Here is a 19,517-nt window from a genome sequence, read left to right on the forward strand (position 1 = left end):
CCCACTAATCTTTGCAATGCTATATGCCTTCTCTTTTAGTTTTATACTGTCCTTGATATCCCTTTTCAGCCATGGTCACCCCATTCTCCCCCTAGAATCTTTCTTCCTATTTGGAATGAAAAGATCCTGCATCTTCAGAATTATTCCCAGAAATTCTTGCCTTTGCTGGTTCATGTATGAAAGGTTTGGAGGAATATGGGCCAGACTCAAGCAAGTGGGACTAGCTTAGTTAAGCAACTTGGATGGCAAGGCCAAGTTGGGCCAAAGGGCATGTTTCTGTACTGTACATTTCCATGACTAAGTAGTAGGTCATCTGGGTCCTAAAGCCCTCTATTTAACAAGATCATGGGTGACCTGACTGTAACCTCAACTGCACGATCCTGATGTAAACAATCATTTATCAAAAAACAATATTATTCCAAAAATTCAAAATTTCTGTTTCTATTGCTCTTTCATGGAGTTCCAATGACTCGACACTTTAGAAAAAATTGTTTTACCTCATTTCTCTTAGAGTCTCCTTTTTAAAAACGGCCAAATTATATCAAAATATTATATTCCGTTTTTTTGACCGTGACAAAGTCTTTAGCTAGAGCCTCTCTCCAGTTCTCCGTCCTTTAGAAAACAATATTCTACTCACCCGATTCTCTTTTTCAGAGTTGAACTCTCGTCGATCATTAGGTTGGGTTGCTAAAATGTGTTGTTGTGTGGGACTATTTTTCATCTGTATATCTTGATAGGAAAATACCATAACACATTTTTTTTAAAAAGGCAGCATCCTTTACAAACTTTTACCACTCAGTGAATTTAAATACAGTAAAACCGTACACGTTCTAGTCTTTAAACACAAGAGGGAAACTTCAAGCTTGCTTTCTCTGGCCCAATAATCATTGTAACTTAACATGCTTTCGATTGATTTAATTGTATTCTGTGTAGGTATAACAGATGAATAATTACATTGTCTTTTTTTGTAAAATGTATGTGAATTACTATAGTATTGATGAAATTAAGCTATTTACATGACGTGAAATTGGCTGAGACAAGAAACAATGGTCACAAATGAATATCCCAAAGAATGACTTTTAAAAAGTCGGTGAACTACTATCATTTCTTTACCAACAACATTGTGTTTTTGTATGTACGGTACATATGAGAGTTATTCAGCAATGTGGCACACGGTGCTATTCCATTCATTTTATGGAAAGGAATGTCTGTAAGGGACCGGGATTTTTTTTTAATTGAGCATGTTCATAAGTGATAGGAGCAGAATTAGGCCATCCGGCCCATCAAGTCTACTTGGTGGAATCACCATTCAAACATGGCTAATCTATCTCTCCCTCTCAACCCCAATCCCCATAATAAACAAGAATCTATCTATCTATGCCTTAAAAATATCCACTGATTTGGCCTCCACAGCCTTCTGTGGCAATGAATTACACAGATTCACCACCATCTGACTAAAGAAATCCCATCCCATCTCCTTCCCAGATACGTCCTTTCATTCTGAGGCTCTGACTTCTGGTCTGAGAATCTCCCACTAGTTTAAACATCCTCTACACATCCACTCTATCCAAGCCTTTCACTATTCGGTAACTTTCAATGAGGTCCCCTTCGATGAGCATTCTTATTATGTGGCAAAAGCAGAAAATGTTTGAAATGCTAAACAAGTCGGACAGCATCCATGAAAAGAGATTCACTTAGTCTATAAATTATCCGTGTATAGGCAAGTGGAATAAAATAGGAAGAGGACTTGGAAAGAATGAAGGGCAAATAAAAATGGGATTAATATAGGTAATTGGTTGTGGTGAGAACTCAGTGGGTTCAAGGATCTGTTTCTGTGCTGCATGTCTCTATGACTGAGCAGTGTTGCACTCTCCAAAATTTAAAAAACCCACTCCCTTCAAATACTTGAAAATGCTCAATATCTCCCCAAAGCCACAAATGTTGATGGCTCAAAGAAGTCCTCCCAACTTTTCATTCTCCCATATACAGAGTCAAGATTTAAAATGCAGATTGAAACTGTTTCACTGAGACTCTTTCACTGCTTACATTTGACTTGCTTTATCCCACCTGGATTGACAAGTTGAGATATTTTATCAAAAATATTGCAATAATAATTTAACGGCTTTACAGTACCACATGATTCTGAACTGGCTTTACTGGAGCCTTGACTCTTTGAACTCTCATGCTTGATCAGTTGTTCCAGATCTGGAAAAACAAAACAGCATTAATGCATTTAACCATGGTCATTATTCGACTGAACTATTCATTAGATATTACTATGTTGTCTTACTAGCCATTAGTTTATCTAAAGCAATAATAAATCAATAGTAATAAAGCAAGATGTTTGAGAATTTGCTGAAGGAGAAAAACTTAGGAATGTTGATATTGAACTTTGAGTTCTTCATTAAGTAAGATGTCCCGATAGCTGTTACTTTATAACCATTACTTTCATAGATGTACTACATCGTGCTCGATCCTAGGATCAGGCAATCGTATGTTCTTCTACCTGCCTCAAGAGTGCCACTTGGACAAGATTATATAATTTGCAATATTCCATTAATTATCTCCTTTTTCAGGAAAGAATTAAAAGTAAAAACCCATCCAGCAGCAGTGAGTCTCTAAGGGCGTAAACAGTCTGCTCATGGAATACATAGTTATTTATAATTACAGATCATTGTAATGCAACTTCATACCTTTTCTGAACTCATGAAGTTGATGTTGTGGGACATTGTGGTAGCCCAACAAACTCAACTGGTGTTGAATATCTTGATCAGTGAAATTAAGTCCTGCCATTACTGAAGAAACAAAAATGTTTAGACTGTTGCAGAATTTTACTGAGGTATTTTCAGAGAATATAGACCAAGGTAAATTATTGTGAAAACATTTTAATTAAATTTAAAACAGAAAACAGTGGTTACATCTCCAGAATCAGCTGATATATTAGGACAATATAGTATTTATACTGATAAAATAATGTATAAATATTGATTAAATTTTCAGTAGCCACAGAAGCTGCAGCAAATCATTTAAATCCTCATTTTAAATTAAATGCTTTTAAATGCCTTTTCACCCCTTAATGACAACACTGGGATTGTCGCTGAAGGGGCAGTGAGCTGCACGTTCAAAATGGGTGAAATTGGGGATGGCTAAGGGGAGTGGAGAAGTTGAGCTGGTTAATGTCACGGAGGGTAGAAGGTAGGCAATGGGAGTACAAGAGGAGGACGGTTAGATACAGGAGAAGGGGACTCCTTGTCGGAGCCCGAAGCGGCAGAAAAAGCTTGACACCATGGCTGGCTTGAAACTTGTTGAAGTGTGACACAGGTGTATGAAGGCAAGACCTCTGCTGAAGACTGATCGTGCAATATTGGAGATGGGGAGGGTTGTGGTGAAAACAGTCAGAAGAAGGGTCTTGACCCAAAACATCGTCAATCCATTTCCTCCACATCGCGAAACAAGGAACTACAGATGCTGGAATCTTGAGCAAAACACAAAGTGATGGAGTATTTCAGTGGGTCAGATAACATCTCTGGAGGGAATGGATGGGTGACCTTTCAGGTTGGGACCCTTCTGCAGACTCTAGTATTTTGGCTTCCCTCCACAGATGCTGCCTTACCAGCTGAGATCTTCCAGCAAAAAGGAAAGATAAGGTCTCCTCCAGCACTTACCTTTTCATTTTTAACACATTATCGCCATTACAACCTCACTGTCACTGCCATGACAACCGACACCCAGCCATAACCACCTCCTAACATATAAAGACACAAAGTACTGGAATAGCTCAGCGGGTCAGGCAGCATCTGCGGAGAACATTTGCTGTGCTATCCAAGTTCTTCAGAGATGCTGCCTGACCCGCTGAGCTTCTCCAGCACTTTAGACAATAGGTGCAGGTGTAGGCCATTCAGCCCTTCGAGCCAGCACCACCATTCAATGTGATCATGGCTGATCATTCTCAATCAGTACCCGTTCCTGCCTTCTCCCCAAACCCCCTGACTCCGCCATCCTTAAGAGCTCTCTCTTGAATGCATTCAGAGAATTGGCCTCCACTACCTTCTGAGGCAGTGAATTCCACAGATTTACATCTCTCTGACTGAAAAAGTTTTTCCTCATCTCCATTCTAAATGGCCTACCCCTTATTCTTAAACCTTGGCCCCTGGTTCTGGACTCCCCCAACATTGGGAACATGTTTCCTGCCTCTAATGTGTCCAACCCCTTAATAATCGATGATTCCCTCTCATCCTTCTAAATTCCAGTGTATACAAGCCTAGCCGCTCCAGTCTTTCAACATATGACAGTCCCGCCATTCCGGGAATTAACCTAGTAAACTTACGCTGCACACCCTCAATAGCAAGAATATCCTTCCTCAAATTTGGAGACCAAAACTGCACACAGTACTCCAGGTGCGGTCTCACTAGGGCCTTATATAACTGCAGAAGGACCTCTTTGCTTCTATACTCAACTCCTCTTGTTATGAAGGCCAACATTCCATTGACTTTCTTCACTGCCTGCTGTACTTGCATGCTTCCTTTCAGTGACTGATACACTAGGACACCCAGATCTCGTTGTACATCCCCTTTTCCTAACTTGACACCATTCAGATAATAATCTGCCTTCTTATTCTTACCACCAAAGTGGATAACCTCACACTTATCCACGTTAAACTGCATCTGCCCACTCACACAACCTGTCCAATTCACCCTGCAACCTCATAGCATCTTCCTCACAGCTCACACTACCACCCAGCTTTGTATCATCTGCAAATTTGCTAATGGTATTTTTAATCCCTTCATCCAAGTCATTAATGTATATTGTAAATAGCTGCGGTCCCAGCACCGAGCCTTGCGGTACCCCACTAGTCACTGTCTGCCATTCTGAAAGGGACCCATTTATCCCAACTCTTGGCCGATGTTGAGCGAGACCTTCTCTCATACCCTCAAAGTTGGCCTTACCCCAGTTGAGCATTTTAACACGTAGTTCTTCTCCATCCCTATCCATAACTATCTTAAACCTAATCGAACTGTGGTCACTGGTCCCAAAAGGCTCCTCCACACACACTTCATTAACTTGCCCTTCCCAATTTCCCAATACTAAATCCAGCATTGCCCTCTCATGTGTGGGGGCCTCCACATACTCTTTAAAAAGACTCCCCTGAACACTTTTGAGGAATTGCACCCCATCTGAACCCTTCATGCTCTGATTTTACCAGTCTATATTGGGAAAGTTAAAATCCCCTACTACAACAACCTTATTTAACCTGCAACTGTCTGCAATCTCCCGGCACATTTGTTCTTCTAATTCCCTATTCGGGGGTCTGTAATACACCCCCAACAAGGTGATCATCCCTTTCTTGTTCCTCACCCATATAGCCCCACTAGACGAACCATCCGTAATGTCACCTCTGAACACAGCCGTGACATCCTCCTTAACCAACAATACACCCCCCCCCCCTCCTCCTCCTCTTTTTCCCTCACCCCTGTCTCTCCTGAAGTTCATGTACCCTTCCTGTACAACCAGTATTTGTAGTCCTCTGCTTCTAACAATGAAATGCTTACTTGCAGCAGCACAACTGATGTAAACATAGAAGTACTTGTATCAGCGACCTTTCCGGTCGGGGCATTTCTACAGACTTTGTGTTTCTCTCCATATGCTGCCTGACCAGCTGAATTCCTCCAGCACGTTTATTTTCCTTTTAATTATCGCCAAACTGCAATTTCTCCCCAACCGCCGTGACAACCGATACTCAGCTGCAACCACCTGCACTCCACCATAACCTCATCCTAATACCAACAAACACACGGTGCTGAGATCTCACCCGAGCCCAGCCCCAGCCCCAGCCCGGTGCAACACACGGTGCTGTGCCGTCCTTGTATTCCCCGACCGAGAGCTGCCGGCCTCCTCCTTCTCTGCGCGCCGGCTCGCGCTCTCTCTCTCCCCGGGCGCGGGCGCACCTGCCACCGCTCTCTCGCCGGGCGCGGGCCCACCCGCGGGAAGGAACCGACGATTTAAACACCGACCGTTAAAACGAACCGAACCTGCGCTACTGCGCGTGCGCCAGCTGTGGGCGGAAGCAGCGAGTGATGCCGGCGTCGCGTCGCCGTCTCCAGGCAAGTCTCATGGAGTCATACAGGGTGAAACGCCCCCTCAGCCCAACCTCCACACACCCTCCAAAACGCCCCCATCTACCGTCGTCCCACCGACCTGCGTTTGCCCCCTACCCTTCGAAACAATAGACAATAGGTGCAGGAGGAGGCCATTCGGCCATTCGAGCCTGCACCGCCATTCAATGTGATCATGGCTGATCATCCACAATCAGTACCCCGTTCCTGCCTTCTCATACCCCCCGACTCCGTTATCATTAAGAGCTCTATCGAACTCTCTATCTTGAAAGCATCCAGAGAATTGGCCTCCACTGCCTTCTGAGGCAGAGAATTCCACAGATTTACAACTCTCTGAGTGAAAAAGTTTTTCCTCATCTCCCTACCCCTTATTCTTAAACTGTGGCCCCTGGTTCTGGACTCCCCCAACACCAGGAACATGTTTCCTGCCTCTAGCGCGTTCAATCCTTTAATAATCTTATGTGTTTCAATAAGATCCCCTCTCATCCATCTAAATTCCAGTGTAGACAAGCCCAGTCACTCAAGTCTTTCAACATATGACAGTCCCGCCATTCCCGGAATTAACCTAGTGAACCTACGCTGCACTCCCTCAATATCCTTCCTCAAATTTGGAGACCAAAACTGCACACAGTACTCCAGGTGTGGTCTCACTAGGGCCCTGTACAACTGCAGAAGGACCTCTTTGCTTCTATTAGGGGATTGCATGTAAGGTCGTAAGGTCAAAGTGCGTGACGCACGGAGTCGCTCAAGCCGTCTGGAGGACATGGCAGCTTACGGCATACATTACCAATAGACAATAGACTATAGACAATAGGTGCAGGAGTAGGCCATTCAGCCCTTCGAGCCAGCACCGCCATTCAATGGGATCATGGCTGATCACTCTCAATCAGTACCCCGTTCCTGCCTTCTCCCCATACCCCCTCACTCCGCTATCCTTAAGAGCTCTATCCAGCTCTCTCTTGAAAGCATCCAACGAACTGGCCTCCACTGCCTTCTGAGGCAGAGAATTCCACACCTTCACCACTCTCTGACTGAAAAAGTTCTTCCTCATCTCCGTTCTAAATGGCCTACCCCTTATTCTTAAACTGTGGCCCCTTGTTCTGGACTCCCCCAACATTGGGAACATGTTTCCTGCCTCTAATGTGTCCAATCCCCTAATTATCTTATATGTTTCAATAAGATCCCCCCTCGTCCTTCTAAATTCCAGTGTATACAAGCCTAATTGCTCCAGCCTTTCAACATACGACAGTCCCGCCATTCCGGGAATTAACCTAGTGAACCTACGCTGCACGCCCTCAATAGCAAGAATATCCTTCCTCAAATTTGGAGACCAAAACTGCTCACAGTACTCCAGGTGCGGTCTCACCAGAGCCCGGTACAACTGTAGAAGGACCTCTTTGCTCCTATACTCAACTCCTCTTGTTATGAAGGCCAACATTCCATTGGCTTTCTTCACTGCCTGCTGTACCTGCATGCTTCCTTTCAGTGACTGATGCACTAGGACACCCAGATCTCGTTGAACATCCCCTCTTCCTAACTTGACACCATTCAGATAATAATCTGCCTTTCTATTCTTACTTCCAAAGTGAATAACCTCACACTTATCTACATTAAACTGCATCTGCCATGTATCCGCCCACTCACACAACCTGTCCAAGTCACCCTGCAGCCTTATTGCATCTTCCTCACAATTCATACTACCCCCCAGCTTAGTATCATCTGCAAATTTGCTAATGGTACTTTTAATCCCTTCATCTAAGTCATTAATGTATATCGTAAATAGCTGGGGTCCCAGCACCGAACCTTGCGGTACCCCACTGGTCACTGCCTGCCATTCCGAAAGGGACCCATTTATCCCCACTCTTTGCTTTCTGTCTGTCAACCAATTTTCTATCCATGTCAGTACCCTACCCCCAATACCATGTGCTCTAATTTTGCCCACTAATCTCCTATGTGGGACCTTGTCGAAGGCTTTCTGAAAGTCGAGGTACACCACATCCACCAACTCTCCCCTGTCAATTTTCCTAGTTACATCCTCAAAAAATTCCAGTAGATTTGTCAAGCATGATTTCCCCTTCGTAAATCCATGCTGACTCGGAATGATCCTGTTACCGCTATCCAAATGCTCAGCAATTTCGTCTTTTATAATTGACTCCAGCATCTTCCCCACCACTGATGTCAGACTAACTGGTCTATAATTACCCGTTTTCTCACTCCCTCCTTTCTTAAAAAGTGGGATAACATTTGCTATCCTCCAATCCACAGGAACTGATCCTGAATCTATAGAACATTGAAAAATGATCTCCAATGCTTCCACTATTTCTAGAGCCACCTCCTTAAGTACCCTGGGATGCAAACCATCAGGCCCTGGGGATTTATCAGCCTTCAGTCCCATCAGTCCACCCAAAACCATTTCCTGCCTAATGTGGATTTCCTTCAGTTCCTCCATCACCCTAGGTTCTCCGGCCCCTAGAACATTTGGGAGAGTGTGTGTATCTTCCTCAGTGAAGACAGATCCAAAGTAACGGTTTAACTCGTCTGCCATTTCTTTGTTCCCCATAATAAATTCCCCTGCTTCTGTCTTCAAGGGACCCACATTTGCCTTGACCATTTTTTTCCTCTTCACGTACCTAAAAAAACTTTTGCAATCCTCCTTTATATTATTGGCTAGTTTACCCTCGTACCTCATCTTTTCTCCCCGTATTGCCTTTTTAGTTAACTTTTGTTGCTCTTTAAAAGAGTCCCAATCCTCTGTCTTCCCACTCTTCTTTGCTATGTTATACTTCCTCCCCTTAATTTTTATGCTGTCCTTGACTTCCCTTGTCAGCCACAGATGTCTCTTACTCCCCTTAGAGTCTTTCCGCCTCTTTGGGATAAATTGATCCTGCAACCTCTGCATTATTCCCAGGAATACCTGCCATTGCTGTTCTACCGTCTTCCCTGCTAGGGCCTCCTTCCAGTCAATTTTGGCCAGCTCCCGCCTCATGCCTCTGTAATCCCCTTTGCTATACTGTAATACTGACACTTCCGATTTTCCCTTCTGCCTTTCCATTTGCAGAGTAAAACTTATCATGTTGTGATCACTGCCTCCTAATGGCTCTTTTACCTCTAGTCACCTTATCAGATCAGGATCATTACACAACATTAAATCCAGAATTGCCTTCTCCCTGGTAGGCTCCAGTACAAGCTGTTCTAAGAATCCATCTCGAAGGCACTCTACAAACTCTCTTTCCTGGGGTCCAATTCCAACCTGATTTTCCCAGTCTACCTGCATGTTGAAATCTCCCATAACCACCGTAGCATTACATTTGTGACACGCCAATTTTATCTCCTGATTCAACTTGCACCCTATGTCGAGGCTACTGTTTGGGGGCCTATAGATAACTCCCATTAGGGTCTTTTTACCCTTACAATTCCTCATTTCTATCCATACTGATTCAACATCTCCTGATTCTATGTCCCCCTTGCAAGGGAATGAATATCATTCCTTACCAGCAGAGCAACCCCACCCCCTCTGCCCACCTGTCTGTCTTTTCTATATGTTGTGTACCCCTGAATATTCAGTTCCCAGCCCTGGTCTTCTTGTAGCCATGTCTCAGTGATCCCTACAACATCATACTTGCCCATGACTAACTGAGCCTCAAACTCATCCACTTTATTTTTTATACTACGCGCATTTAAGTACAACACATTAACTTCTGTATTTACCTCCCCTCTCACATCGGTCACAAATGGCCCTGCCCTTAATCTCTTTTCCCCTCTGGAACTTCTGTTCCCATTCTTCCGAGAGTCTTCTGCAATATCTCCTGTATTCCCTTTAACCTCATCTTCATATTCCCAATTTGTTAACCCCTCCCCCCCACTACTTAGTTTAAAGCCACAGGTGTCGCACTAGCAAACCTGCCTGCCAGAATGTTTGTCCCCCTGCTGTTAAGATGTAACCCGTCCCTTTTGTACAAGTCACCCCTAGCCCAGAAGAGATCCCAGTGGTCCAGAAATCTAAATCCCTGCTCTCTGCACCAGCCCCTCAGCCATAAATTCATACCCTCTATCTCTCTGTTCCTGGCCTCACCAGCACGAGGTACCGGTAGCAGTCCAGAGATAACCACCTTCGACGTCCTACTTCTCAGTCTTTTTCCTAACTCTCTAAACTCCCGCTGTAGCACCTCCTTCCTCTTCCGCCCGACGTCATTCGTGCCCACGTGCACAACGACTTCAGGTTGATCGCCTTCCCTCACTAGGATGTTCTAAAGCCGGTCCGTGATGTGCTGAACCCTGGCACCAGGGAGGCAACAGACCATCCTCAAGTCCCTCCTGCTGCCACAGAATCTTCTGTCCGTCCCTCGGACGATGGAGTCACCCACCACTACGGCTCTTCCTGACTTCGGTCTCCCCTGTCGAGTATCCTTACCAACAGGTCCGCCACTCGGACTGGAAACGTCTTCTGCCCTGACAGTTCCCAAGAGGGTATACCTATTTGTAATAGGCACAGCCACTGGGGTCTCCTGTAGTCCACGTCCACTCCCCCCTGAAACAGTCATGCAATACATGCAACATGGACATTCTTACCTTTAAAAAGCCGCCAAAAGGCCAAGTTTTGTGCTGTAAAAAGTGAGGAAGAAGCTGGTGGATCTGGCGGAGGAAGAGGCAGCTGGGAAGACGTCTGGCCAGCCGGAGGGAGAAGGGGAAACGTGGCCGGGAAGGGAGCCAGGAGAGCAAGGCCGAGAAGCAGAGGGCCGCCGATCGGCTGGCGGGGGGAGAGGAAGAGGAGGAGGAGGAGGAAAGGAGAAAAGGACGGGGTTGAGCGAGCTGGGAGAGGAGCAGTGGGAAGAACCCGAGCCAAGAGGCCTGGAGGGTCTGCAAGGGCAGAAACAGCGAGCGCTGGAGGTCGGCAACCCGCCGGGGCCTGAGGGCAAAGGGCCCAGGGAGCCTTGGAGGAGGAGGCGGTGGAAGAGGAGGAGGAGCGGAGTGTCGAGCCTGAAGAGGAGGAGGAAGAGGATCGGGAGAGGCCGATCGGCAGTGGAGACCGATCGGCAGCGGAAGCCGAGCAGCAGCGAGAGCTGGGCTGGGCGCCGGGCGCTGGGAGCCGAGGCCATAGGCGGAAGACCAGGCCACGACTCTGCTCGGCGGCCCCAGCCACGAAGTGTTTTTACGCCGGTTAAGTGGAAGCGGACCCCGGCTGATGGAGATGGCGAGCGGGGAGAAGGGCTGGAGGGCCAGTAGGAGCGACGAGGGGCCGAACAGCCGCAGGAAGCGGGGCGCGGAGCAGGTGTGCCAAGCCTAGAGGAACGCGGGAACGGGGAGAGGTGTTGGGACGCTCGGAGCACCGGGAGGGAGCCGGAGACGCGCTGATGGCAGAAGACCAGCCGGAGGGTCCGGGGAAAGCCGAGCTGCAGCAAAGTGCAGCCACAACATTGAACTGCAGTACACAGCGTGCCCTCTAGTAGGCGTTGCGTGGCAACAGTACGGGTCAGGGGCCGTGACCTCGCCTGCCGTGCAATCACTCTATACTCAACTCCTCTTGTCATGAAGGCCAACATGCCATTAGCTTTCTTCACTACCTGCATGCTTACTTTCAGTGACTAATGAACAAGGATACCCTTTGTCCTTCCCCTTTTCCTAACGACACCATTCAGATAATAATCTGCCTTCCTGTTCTTACCACCAAAGTGGATAACCTCACATTTATCGACATTAAACTGCATCTGCCCACTCACACAACGTGTTCAAATCACCCTGCATCCTCAATAGCATCCTCCTCGCAGTTCACACTGCCACCCAGCTTTGTGTCATCTGCAAATTTGCTAGTTTTACTTTTAATCCCTTCATCTAAGTTATTAATGTATATTGTAAATAGCTGTGGTCCCAGCACCGAGCCTTGCGGTACCCCACTAGTCACTGGCTGCCATTCTGAAAGGGACCCGTTAATCCCTAGTCCTTGTTTCCTGTCTGCCAACCAATTTTCTATCCATGTCAGTACCCTACCCCCAATACCATGTGCTCTAAATTTTGCCCACTAATCTCCTATGTGGGACCTTATTAAAGGCTTTCTAAAAGTCCAGGTACACTACATCCACTGGCTCTCCCTTATCTATTTTCCTAGTTTCATCCTCAAAAAAGTCCAGAAGATTAGTCAAGCATGATTTCCCCTTCGTAAATGCATGCTAACTCGGAATGATCCTGTTACTGCTATCCAAATGTTCCGCAATTTCTTCTTTTATAATTGACTCCAGCATCTTCCCCACCACTGATGTCAGGCTAACTGGTCTATCATTTCCCGTTTTCTCTCTCCCTCCTTTCTTAAAAATTGGAATAACTTTAGCTACCCTCCAATCCACAGGAACTGATCCTGAATCTATAGAACATTGGAAAATGATCCACCAATGCATCCACGATTTCTAGAGCCACTTCCTTAAGTACCCTGGGATGCAAACCATCAGGCCCTGGGGATTTATCAGCCTTCAGTCCCATCAGACTACCCAGCACCATTTCCTGCCTAATGTGAATTTCCTTCAGTTCCTCCGTCACCCTAGGACCTCTGTCCACTAGTACATCTGGGAGATTGTTGGTATCTTCCTTAGTGAAGACAGATCCAAAGTACCTGTTCAACTCATCTGCCATTTCCTTGTTCCCCATAATCAATTCACCTGCTTCTGTCTTCAAGGGACCCACATTTGTCTTAACTATTTTTTTTCCCCTTCACATACCTAAAGCTTTTACTATCCTCCTTTATATTCTTGGCTAGCTTACCTTCGTGCCTCATCTTTTCTCTCGTATTGCCCTTTTAGTTATCTTCTGTTGCTCTTTAAAAGAGTCCCAATCCTCTGGCTTCCCGCTCATCTTTGCTATGTTATATTTCTTTTCTATTATTTTTATACTGTCTTTGACTTCCCTTGTCTGCCATTGTCCGTCTCTTACTCCCCTTCGAATTTTTCTTCCTCTTTGAAATGAACTGATCCTGCACCTTCTGCATTATTCCCAGAAATACCTGCCATTATTGTTCCACCGTCTTCCCTGCTAGGGTCTCTTTCCAGTCAACTCTGGCCAGCTCCTCTCTCATGCCTCCATAATCACCCTTGCTCAACTGCAATACTGACACTTCTGATTTCCCCTTCTCCCTCTCAAATTGTAGATTAAAACTTATCATATTATGATCACTACCTCCTAATGGCTCTTTTACCTTGAGTGCCCTTCATTACACAAGCTCATTACACAACACTAAATCCAGAATTGCCTTCTCCCTGGTAGGCTCCAGTACCATCTGCTCTAAGAATCCACCTCGGAGGCCCTCCACAAACTCCCTTTCTTGGGGTCCATTACCAAGCTGATTTTCCCAGACTACCTGCATGTTGAAATCTCCCGTAACCACTGTAGCATTACCTTTGCGACATGCCAATTTTAACTCTTGATTCAACTTGCACCCTATATCCAGGCTACTGTTTGGGGGCCTGCAGATAACTCCCATTAGGGTCTTTTTACCCTTACAATTCCTCAGTTCTGTCCATACTGATTCTACATCTCCTGATTCTATGTCACCCTTGCAAGGGACTGAATATCATTCCTTACCAACAGAGCGACCCCACCCTCTCTTTCTATCAGTGTACCTGTCCAAATGTCTTTTGAATGTTGTTATAATACCTACCTCAATAACCAACTCAAGGATGTGTGCTCAGCCCCCTGCTCTACTCATGACTGTTGAGCCTGACATCTCCATCTTCAAGTTCGCTGACAACACCATCGTTGTTGGACACCAACCTGGCCCTCAATGTCAGTAAGACCAAGGAACCGATTGTGGACTTTGGAAGAGGAAGGATGAGGATTCACAAACATGCCCATATCGACATGACAATGGTGGAGTGAGTCAAAAGCTTCACATTTCTGGGTGTTTATATTTCTAAAGATCTTTCCTGGACCCAGCACAACCATATTGACCGGTTGTATCACGGCCTGGTTCGATGACTTGAACACCCAGGAGTGAAGAAGACTGCAAAAAGTGGTGAACACTGCCCCGGGTTCTGACCTCCCTACCATCGAAGGGATTTACAAGAGTCGCTGCCTCAAAAAGGCAACCAGCATCATCAGACAGCCAGACCATCCTGGCCACACACTCATTTCATCCCTGCCATTGGGAAGAAGGTACAGAAGCCTGAAAACTGTAACGTCCAGGTTCAGGAACAGCTTCTTCCCTATACCATCAGGCTATTAAACTCGACAACCTCCAAATAAGCTCTGAACTACATAGACTTGGGAGCATTGGTTTTGTCTTTTTGCACTATTATTGTTAGTTTGTTTTTTATATGTATGTGTGTGTGGGGGTGTGTATGTATGGATATATATTTGTGCATATGTAGATATATACATACACGGAACTTTTTTGTTTGTTTATTATATTGTTTACAGTGTACAATGTATATTCTGTTGTGCTGCTGCAAGTAAGAATTTCATTGTTCTATCTGGGACATATGACAATAAAACACTCTTGACCTCAACTACCTCCTCTGGTAGCTCGAAGGTAGACACAAAAAGCTGGAGTAACTCAGCATCTCTGGAGAGAAGGAATGGGTGACGTTTCGGGTCGAGACCCTTCTTCAGACCTCTGGTAGCTCGTTCCGTACACCAACCACCCATTGTGTGAAATAGTTGCCCTTCGGGTTCCTATTAAATTGTTCCCCTCTCTCTGTCCTCTGGTTCTTGATTCCCCTACTCTGGGTAAGAGTACCTTCTCTACTCCATGGTTAATGGTTATTAATGTATAGTTTTTATTTGTTTAATATATATTACCGATTTGCGTTACCCATAGTTTAGAAGTCTGAATAAGGGTTCCAACCCAAAAAGTCATCTATTCCTTTTCTCCAGAAATGCTGCCTGACCCGCTGACTCCAGCACTTTGCTGAAATGCTTACTCCAGCATTTTGTGTCTATCAACTTGTTTTGTTTAGTTCAATTTATTGCCACATTTACCGAGATACAGCGAAAAGCTTTTTTGTTGTGTGCTACCCAGTCAGTGGAAGGACTATACATGATTACAATCAAGCTGTCCACAGATGCAGGATACACAAAATATCATTTAGTGCAATATAAAATCCAGTAAATACAGCTCATTCCATACACCTACCAACCTTTGTGTAAAAAAGTTACCCTTCAGGTTCATATCGATCACACTAGTTCTACGTGATATCACCTTTGCTTCCACTCCCTACACATTAAGGGCAATTTACAGAGGCCAACTAATCAACAAACATCATAAGGCCATAAGTGATAGGAGTAGAATTAGGCCATTCAGCCCATCGTCTACTCCGCCATTCAATCATGGCTGATCTATCGCTCCCTCCTAACCCCATTCTCCTGCCTTCTCCCCATAATCTCTGAAACCTGTACTAATCAAGAATCTATCTCTGCCTTAAAAATATCTACTGACTTGGCCTCCACAGCCTTCTGTGGCAAAGAATTCCACAGATTCACCACCCTCTGACTAAAGAAATTTCTCCTCATCACCTTCCTTTGAAGAACTTCCTTTAATTCTGAGGCTATGACCTCTGGTCCTAGACTCTCCCACTAGTGGAAACATCCTCTCCACTCTATCCAAGCCTTTCACTGTTCTGTATGTTTCAATGAAGTCCCCCCTCATTCTTCTAAACCCCAGCGAGTACAAGCTCAGTGCCAACAAATGCACATCATAGGTTAACCTCCTCATTCCTGGGATCATTCTTGTAAACCTCCTCTGGACCCTCTCCAGAGCCAGCACATCCTTCCTCAGATATGGTGCCCAAAATTGCTCACAATATTCCAAATGCGGCCTTACCAGTGCCTTATTGAGGCCTCAGTATTACATCCCTTTTTTTGTATACAAGCCCTCTTGAAATAAATGCTAGCATTGAGTTTGCTTTCTTTACTACTGATTTGACTTGCAGATTAACTTTTTGGGAATCCTGCACCAGCACTCCCAAGTCCCTTTGCACCTCCGCTTTCCGGATTCTCTTCCCATTTAGAAAATAGTCTACGCCTTTATCCTTACTACCAAAATGCATGACTCCACACTTTGCTACACTATATTCCAACTGCCACTTCTCTGCCAATCTGTAGAGTCTGCAGAGTCCCTGCTTTCTCTACACTACCAGCCATTCCACTTATTTTCGTATCATCCACAAACTTGGCCACAAAGCCTTCAATCCCTTCGTGCAAATCATTAATATACATGCACGTGCATGTCTTTGGGATGTAGGAGGAAACCGGAGCTCCAGGAGGAACCCACGCGGTCACAGGGAGAACGTGCAAACTGCACACAGAGAGCACTCAGGATCGTACCCAGATCTCTGGCACTGTGAGGCAGCAGCTCTACCACGACATGCTATGTTTCAGGAATAAGGAGTAAAATACAAAGGATGACACTGGAAAGAGTGTTGAGAAGATTTACAAAGATGTTGCCTGGACTCGAGGGCCTGAGCTCTAAAAAGAGATTGGGCAGGCTAGGCCTTTAGTCCTTGGAGTGCAGATTGAGGGATGGTCTTATAGAGGTGTACAGGATCATGAGTGGAATAGATAGGGTAAATGCAAGTCGTTTACCCAGAGTACAGGAATCAAGAACCAGTCAACATAAGTTTATGGCTAGATGGGAAAGATTTAATAGGAACCTGAGGCGAGAAAGAGAAAGCAGGCAACTTCTGACCTGTTAGCCTTTCATTGTTACCTATAAAATGCTGGAATCTGTAAAAAGAAGGATAAAATTACAGAATGCCTTAAAGAAAATGCAAGGACTGAGCAGAGTCCACCTAGATTCATGTAAATGAATATCACATTTGACTAATCCACTGGTATTCTATTTTGGATATGACTAGCAGAGTAAGGAGGAGCTACTGGATGTGGTGTGTACAAATCTTGAGATTTAGAAAGGCTCTGCATTTTGAGGGCATTTTGAAACTGTGTGGGCAGCTTGTAAGAGGACATTTGTCTTCAAGATTCATCCTTCCCGATGCTTTAGTGAACAAGGACAACAATAGAAAGAACTCAGCTTCCAAGTGCGCAAAAACAATAGTGTCATTTGCACAGTGCAGTACTGGATCACTGGAGGATATTATTTCCGCGCGGTTTCATAATTCAGGTTAATGCAACAACAAAAGGACACAGTGTTGGAGGTACTCCAACATTTTGTGTCCTTTTGTGTAAACCAGCATATGTGGTTGCTTGTTTCTACTTAATGCAACAGCATTTAAACTTGCTCGCCTCATTCTCCCCAGCTGAGTGACATACCTATAGAGAGCGCGCGTCCACTTCTCAAGAAAAACATTGTGCATCGCACCTTCCAGTCCCAGGAAGTGGAGCCCCGCTACTGTCCGTACTGCTGCACACCCTCCACTCTCGCTTCACCTCATTTACAGCAGCTCTCCCGGCCAGCCTCACTAGACATTGCTTGCATGGCGACCCTTGATCCACTGGACGGCCAAGTGTCTGAAGGTAATGTAAACCTGTGCTGCAGCAGTTGCTCCGTCTGTGTCACTGTTTAATTTTACCTTATTTCCTCAGTTTAAAAAAAAATAAAGGCAAGACAATGCGCTCAAGCCACGTTTTGATGCTTGTGATTTTACAGTAAGTCTGTCATTTCGATTGCTCTCTTTGCAATGCATTGATTGGAGTTTATTTTGATTCCGAAGTGTATAAGGAATCGAATATCATATCTGATCAGTTTTAATTTGTACAAGGGCATCACGTCAGTAATATATTAAGTAGCTCAAGTCGTGTATTGGTGAATGATTGCAGAAAATTAATTCGTATTTGATTTGATATTTTACTTTGGCTTGAATTCAAATTTTAAAATAAATTACCATACATTTAAAAAATACTCATCATTATCTTTCCTTGCAAAGAATTGTTCAGAATTTCCCTGCTGTCCAGGACTCTTCCGATTGTAACTTTATTGCTCTGATAGGTTAGAAATGAATCGTACTTTTCTGCCACTTGCTCAATGGAAATGTCCTTTTACATATCCACTTGTATTCCAGTGCAGGCAGATTTGTAGATAAAGAATGCCATACTTTTAAACTCCTGGTGACTGACACCAGGATAAAACAAATGTAAGTGTTCCCCTGGCCAACTGTTTTGGGTGGACTAACGCACAATTTTCATTGCAAATAGATTATTAGAAACAATTCTATTTATAGCACCTTATTATAGCAAGGTCTCGACCAGAAACGTTACCCATTCCTTCTATCCAAAGATGCTGCCTGCTCCATTAAGTTACTCCAGCATTTTGTGTCTATCTTCTGATTATAGCACAATAGGAAAGCCAAAAAGAGGGTGCATGAATGACTTAGCAGACTGCACTAAGGGATAAGGGACTTCAGTCATGTGGATAAACAGGAGAAATTGGGATTATTCACCGTAGAGCAGAGAAACTGTCACGAGGAAAATGGTTTGTCAGCCTGAGAGGGGAGTAGATTTAATTGTCACTTTCAAAAGGAAATTAAATAGATATTTGTGGAAGAAATAAAAGCAATCAGAAAAAGCTATTGAATAGAGTGAAAGTTGTGCTCTTGCAGGAGTATGGCATGGGTTTGATGAAACAAGTGCCGTTTATAAGTGCAGTTTTTATTAGTTGGACAGTGGTGGAGAGATTCCTGGCCACTAACACCTCAGATAACCCGTCCTAAGCCCAGTACGTCGATGTAATCATGAAGGAGTGTGCAAATGGCAATAGACTAAACTTGATTCGACTTGACTCGACACAACTTGACTTGACTCAACTTGACTTGACGTGTTTGAGACCTGACATTTTTGTTTCCCACTCCCAAATCTAAAATATCTTTACAGTGGATGTGGCGAACCTCCTTCTGCCATACTTGTGAAGGTGGAATATACGCAACAGCAGGTGAAGACTAGGGGAATAGGGAAGCTTAGCCGAAGGAAATAGCACACCAGAGCAGTGTTTACTTAGTTTTTTTAAGGAACAATTAGAGAATAGAAACAAGGAACGGCAAAAAAGGACACACAATGCTGGAGTAACTTAGGAGGTACGACAGCATCTCTGGAGAACATGGAGAAGTGACCTTTCAGGTCAGGACCCTTCTTCAGACTGATTGTGGGGAGCTGGGGAAAGAAAGCTAGAAGGGCAGAGGTTGACAAGTGATAGGTGCATACAGGTGAGGGGAGTATTATTAGGCAAAGGCCGAAGATGAAAAGACAGAAGGTGCGAGACAAAAGGATTAGTGTTGCAAATTGTGAAGCTAGAGGAAGGTATATAGGTGGAATGGGAGGGGAGAAATCGATGCGAGTCCAGGTGGGGCACAGGAGGGAGGGGCAGAAAAGAACGGGATGGTAGCGGGAGAGGATATGTAGTTACTGAACACTGAAGAATTCAATGTTCTCACCATTGGCTACTATTCAAGTGGAATATGAGTTACTGTTTGCATA

The 19,517-nt window shown here is 44.8% G+C and overlaps 2 protein-coding genes across 4 annotated transcripts in view; one reads left to right on the forward strand and one right to left on the reverse strand.

The window, feature by feature from the left end:
* The window catches only part of hyls1 (HYLS1 centriolar and ciliogenesis associated), an 18,683-nt gene extending 12,583 nt beyond the window's left edge, over positions 1-6,100 (reverse strand). For 2 of the 3 annotated variants that reach the window (XM_078405106.1, XM_078405104.1), the window contains exons 1-4: positions 5,810-6,051; positions 2,694-2,795; positions 2,134-2,205; positions 638-729 (exon numbers count right to left, since the gene is read on the reverse strand). In XM_078405106.1, coding sequence (XP_078261232.1) covers positions 638-729; positions 2,134-2,205; positions 2,694-2,793 — 264 coding nt within the window. In that variant the 5' untranslated portion in view covers positions 2,794-2,795; positions 5,810-6,051. Of the gene's footprint in view, positions 1-637; positions 730-2,133; positions 2,206-2,693; positions 2,796-5,809 lie in introns of all 3 variants that reach the window. The other variant, XM_078405105.1, reaches the window with a different exon arrangement.
* Positions 6,101-17,338: 11,238 nt separating this feature from the next.
* The window catches only part of edaradd (EDAR-associated death domain), a 36,270-nt gene continuing 34,091 nt past the window's right edge, over positions 17,339-19,517 (forward strand). Inside the window, exon 1 of the mRNA XM_078405856.1 lies at positions 17,339-17,564. Coding sequence (XP_078261982.1) covers positions 17,525-17,564 — 40 coding nt within the window. The 5' untranslated portion in view covers positions 17,339-17,524. The remainder of the gene's footprint in view (positions 17,565-19,517) is intronic.

The sequence above is a fragment of the Rhinoraja longicauda genome, chromosome 9 (assembly GCF_053455715.1).
Source record: "Rhinoraja longicauda isolate Sanriku21f chromosome 9, sRhiLon1.1, whole genome shotgun sequence".
NCBI classification, from domain to species: Eukaryota; Metazoa; Chordata; class Chondrichthyes; order Rajiformes; family Arhynchobatidae; genus Rhinoraja; species Rhinoraja longicauda.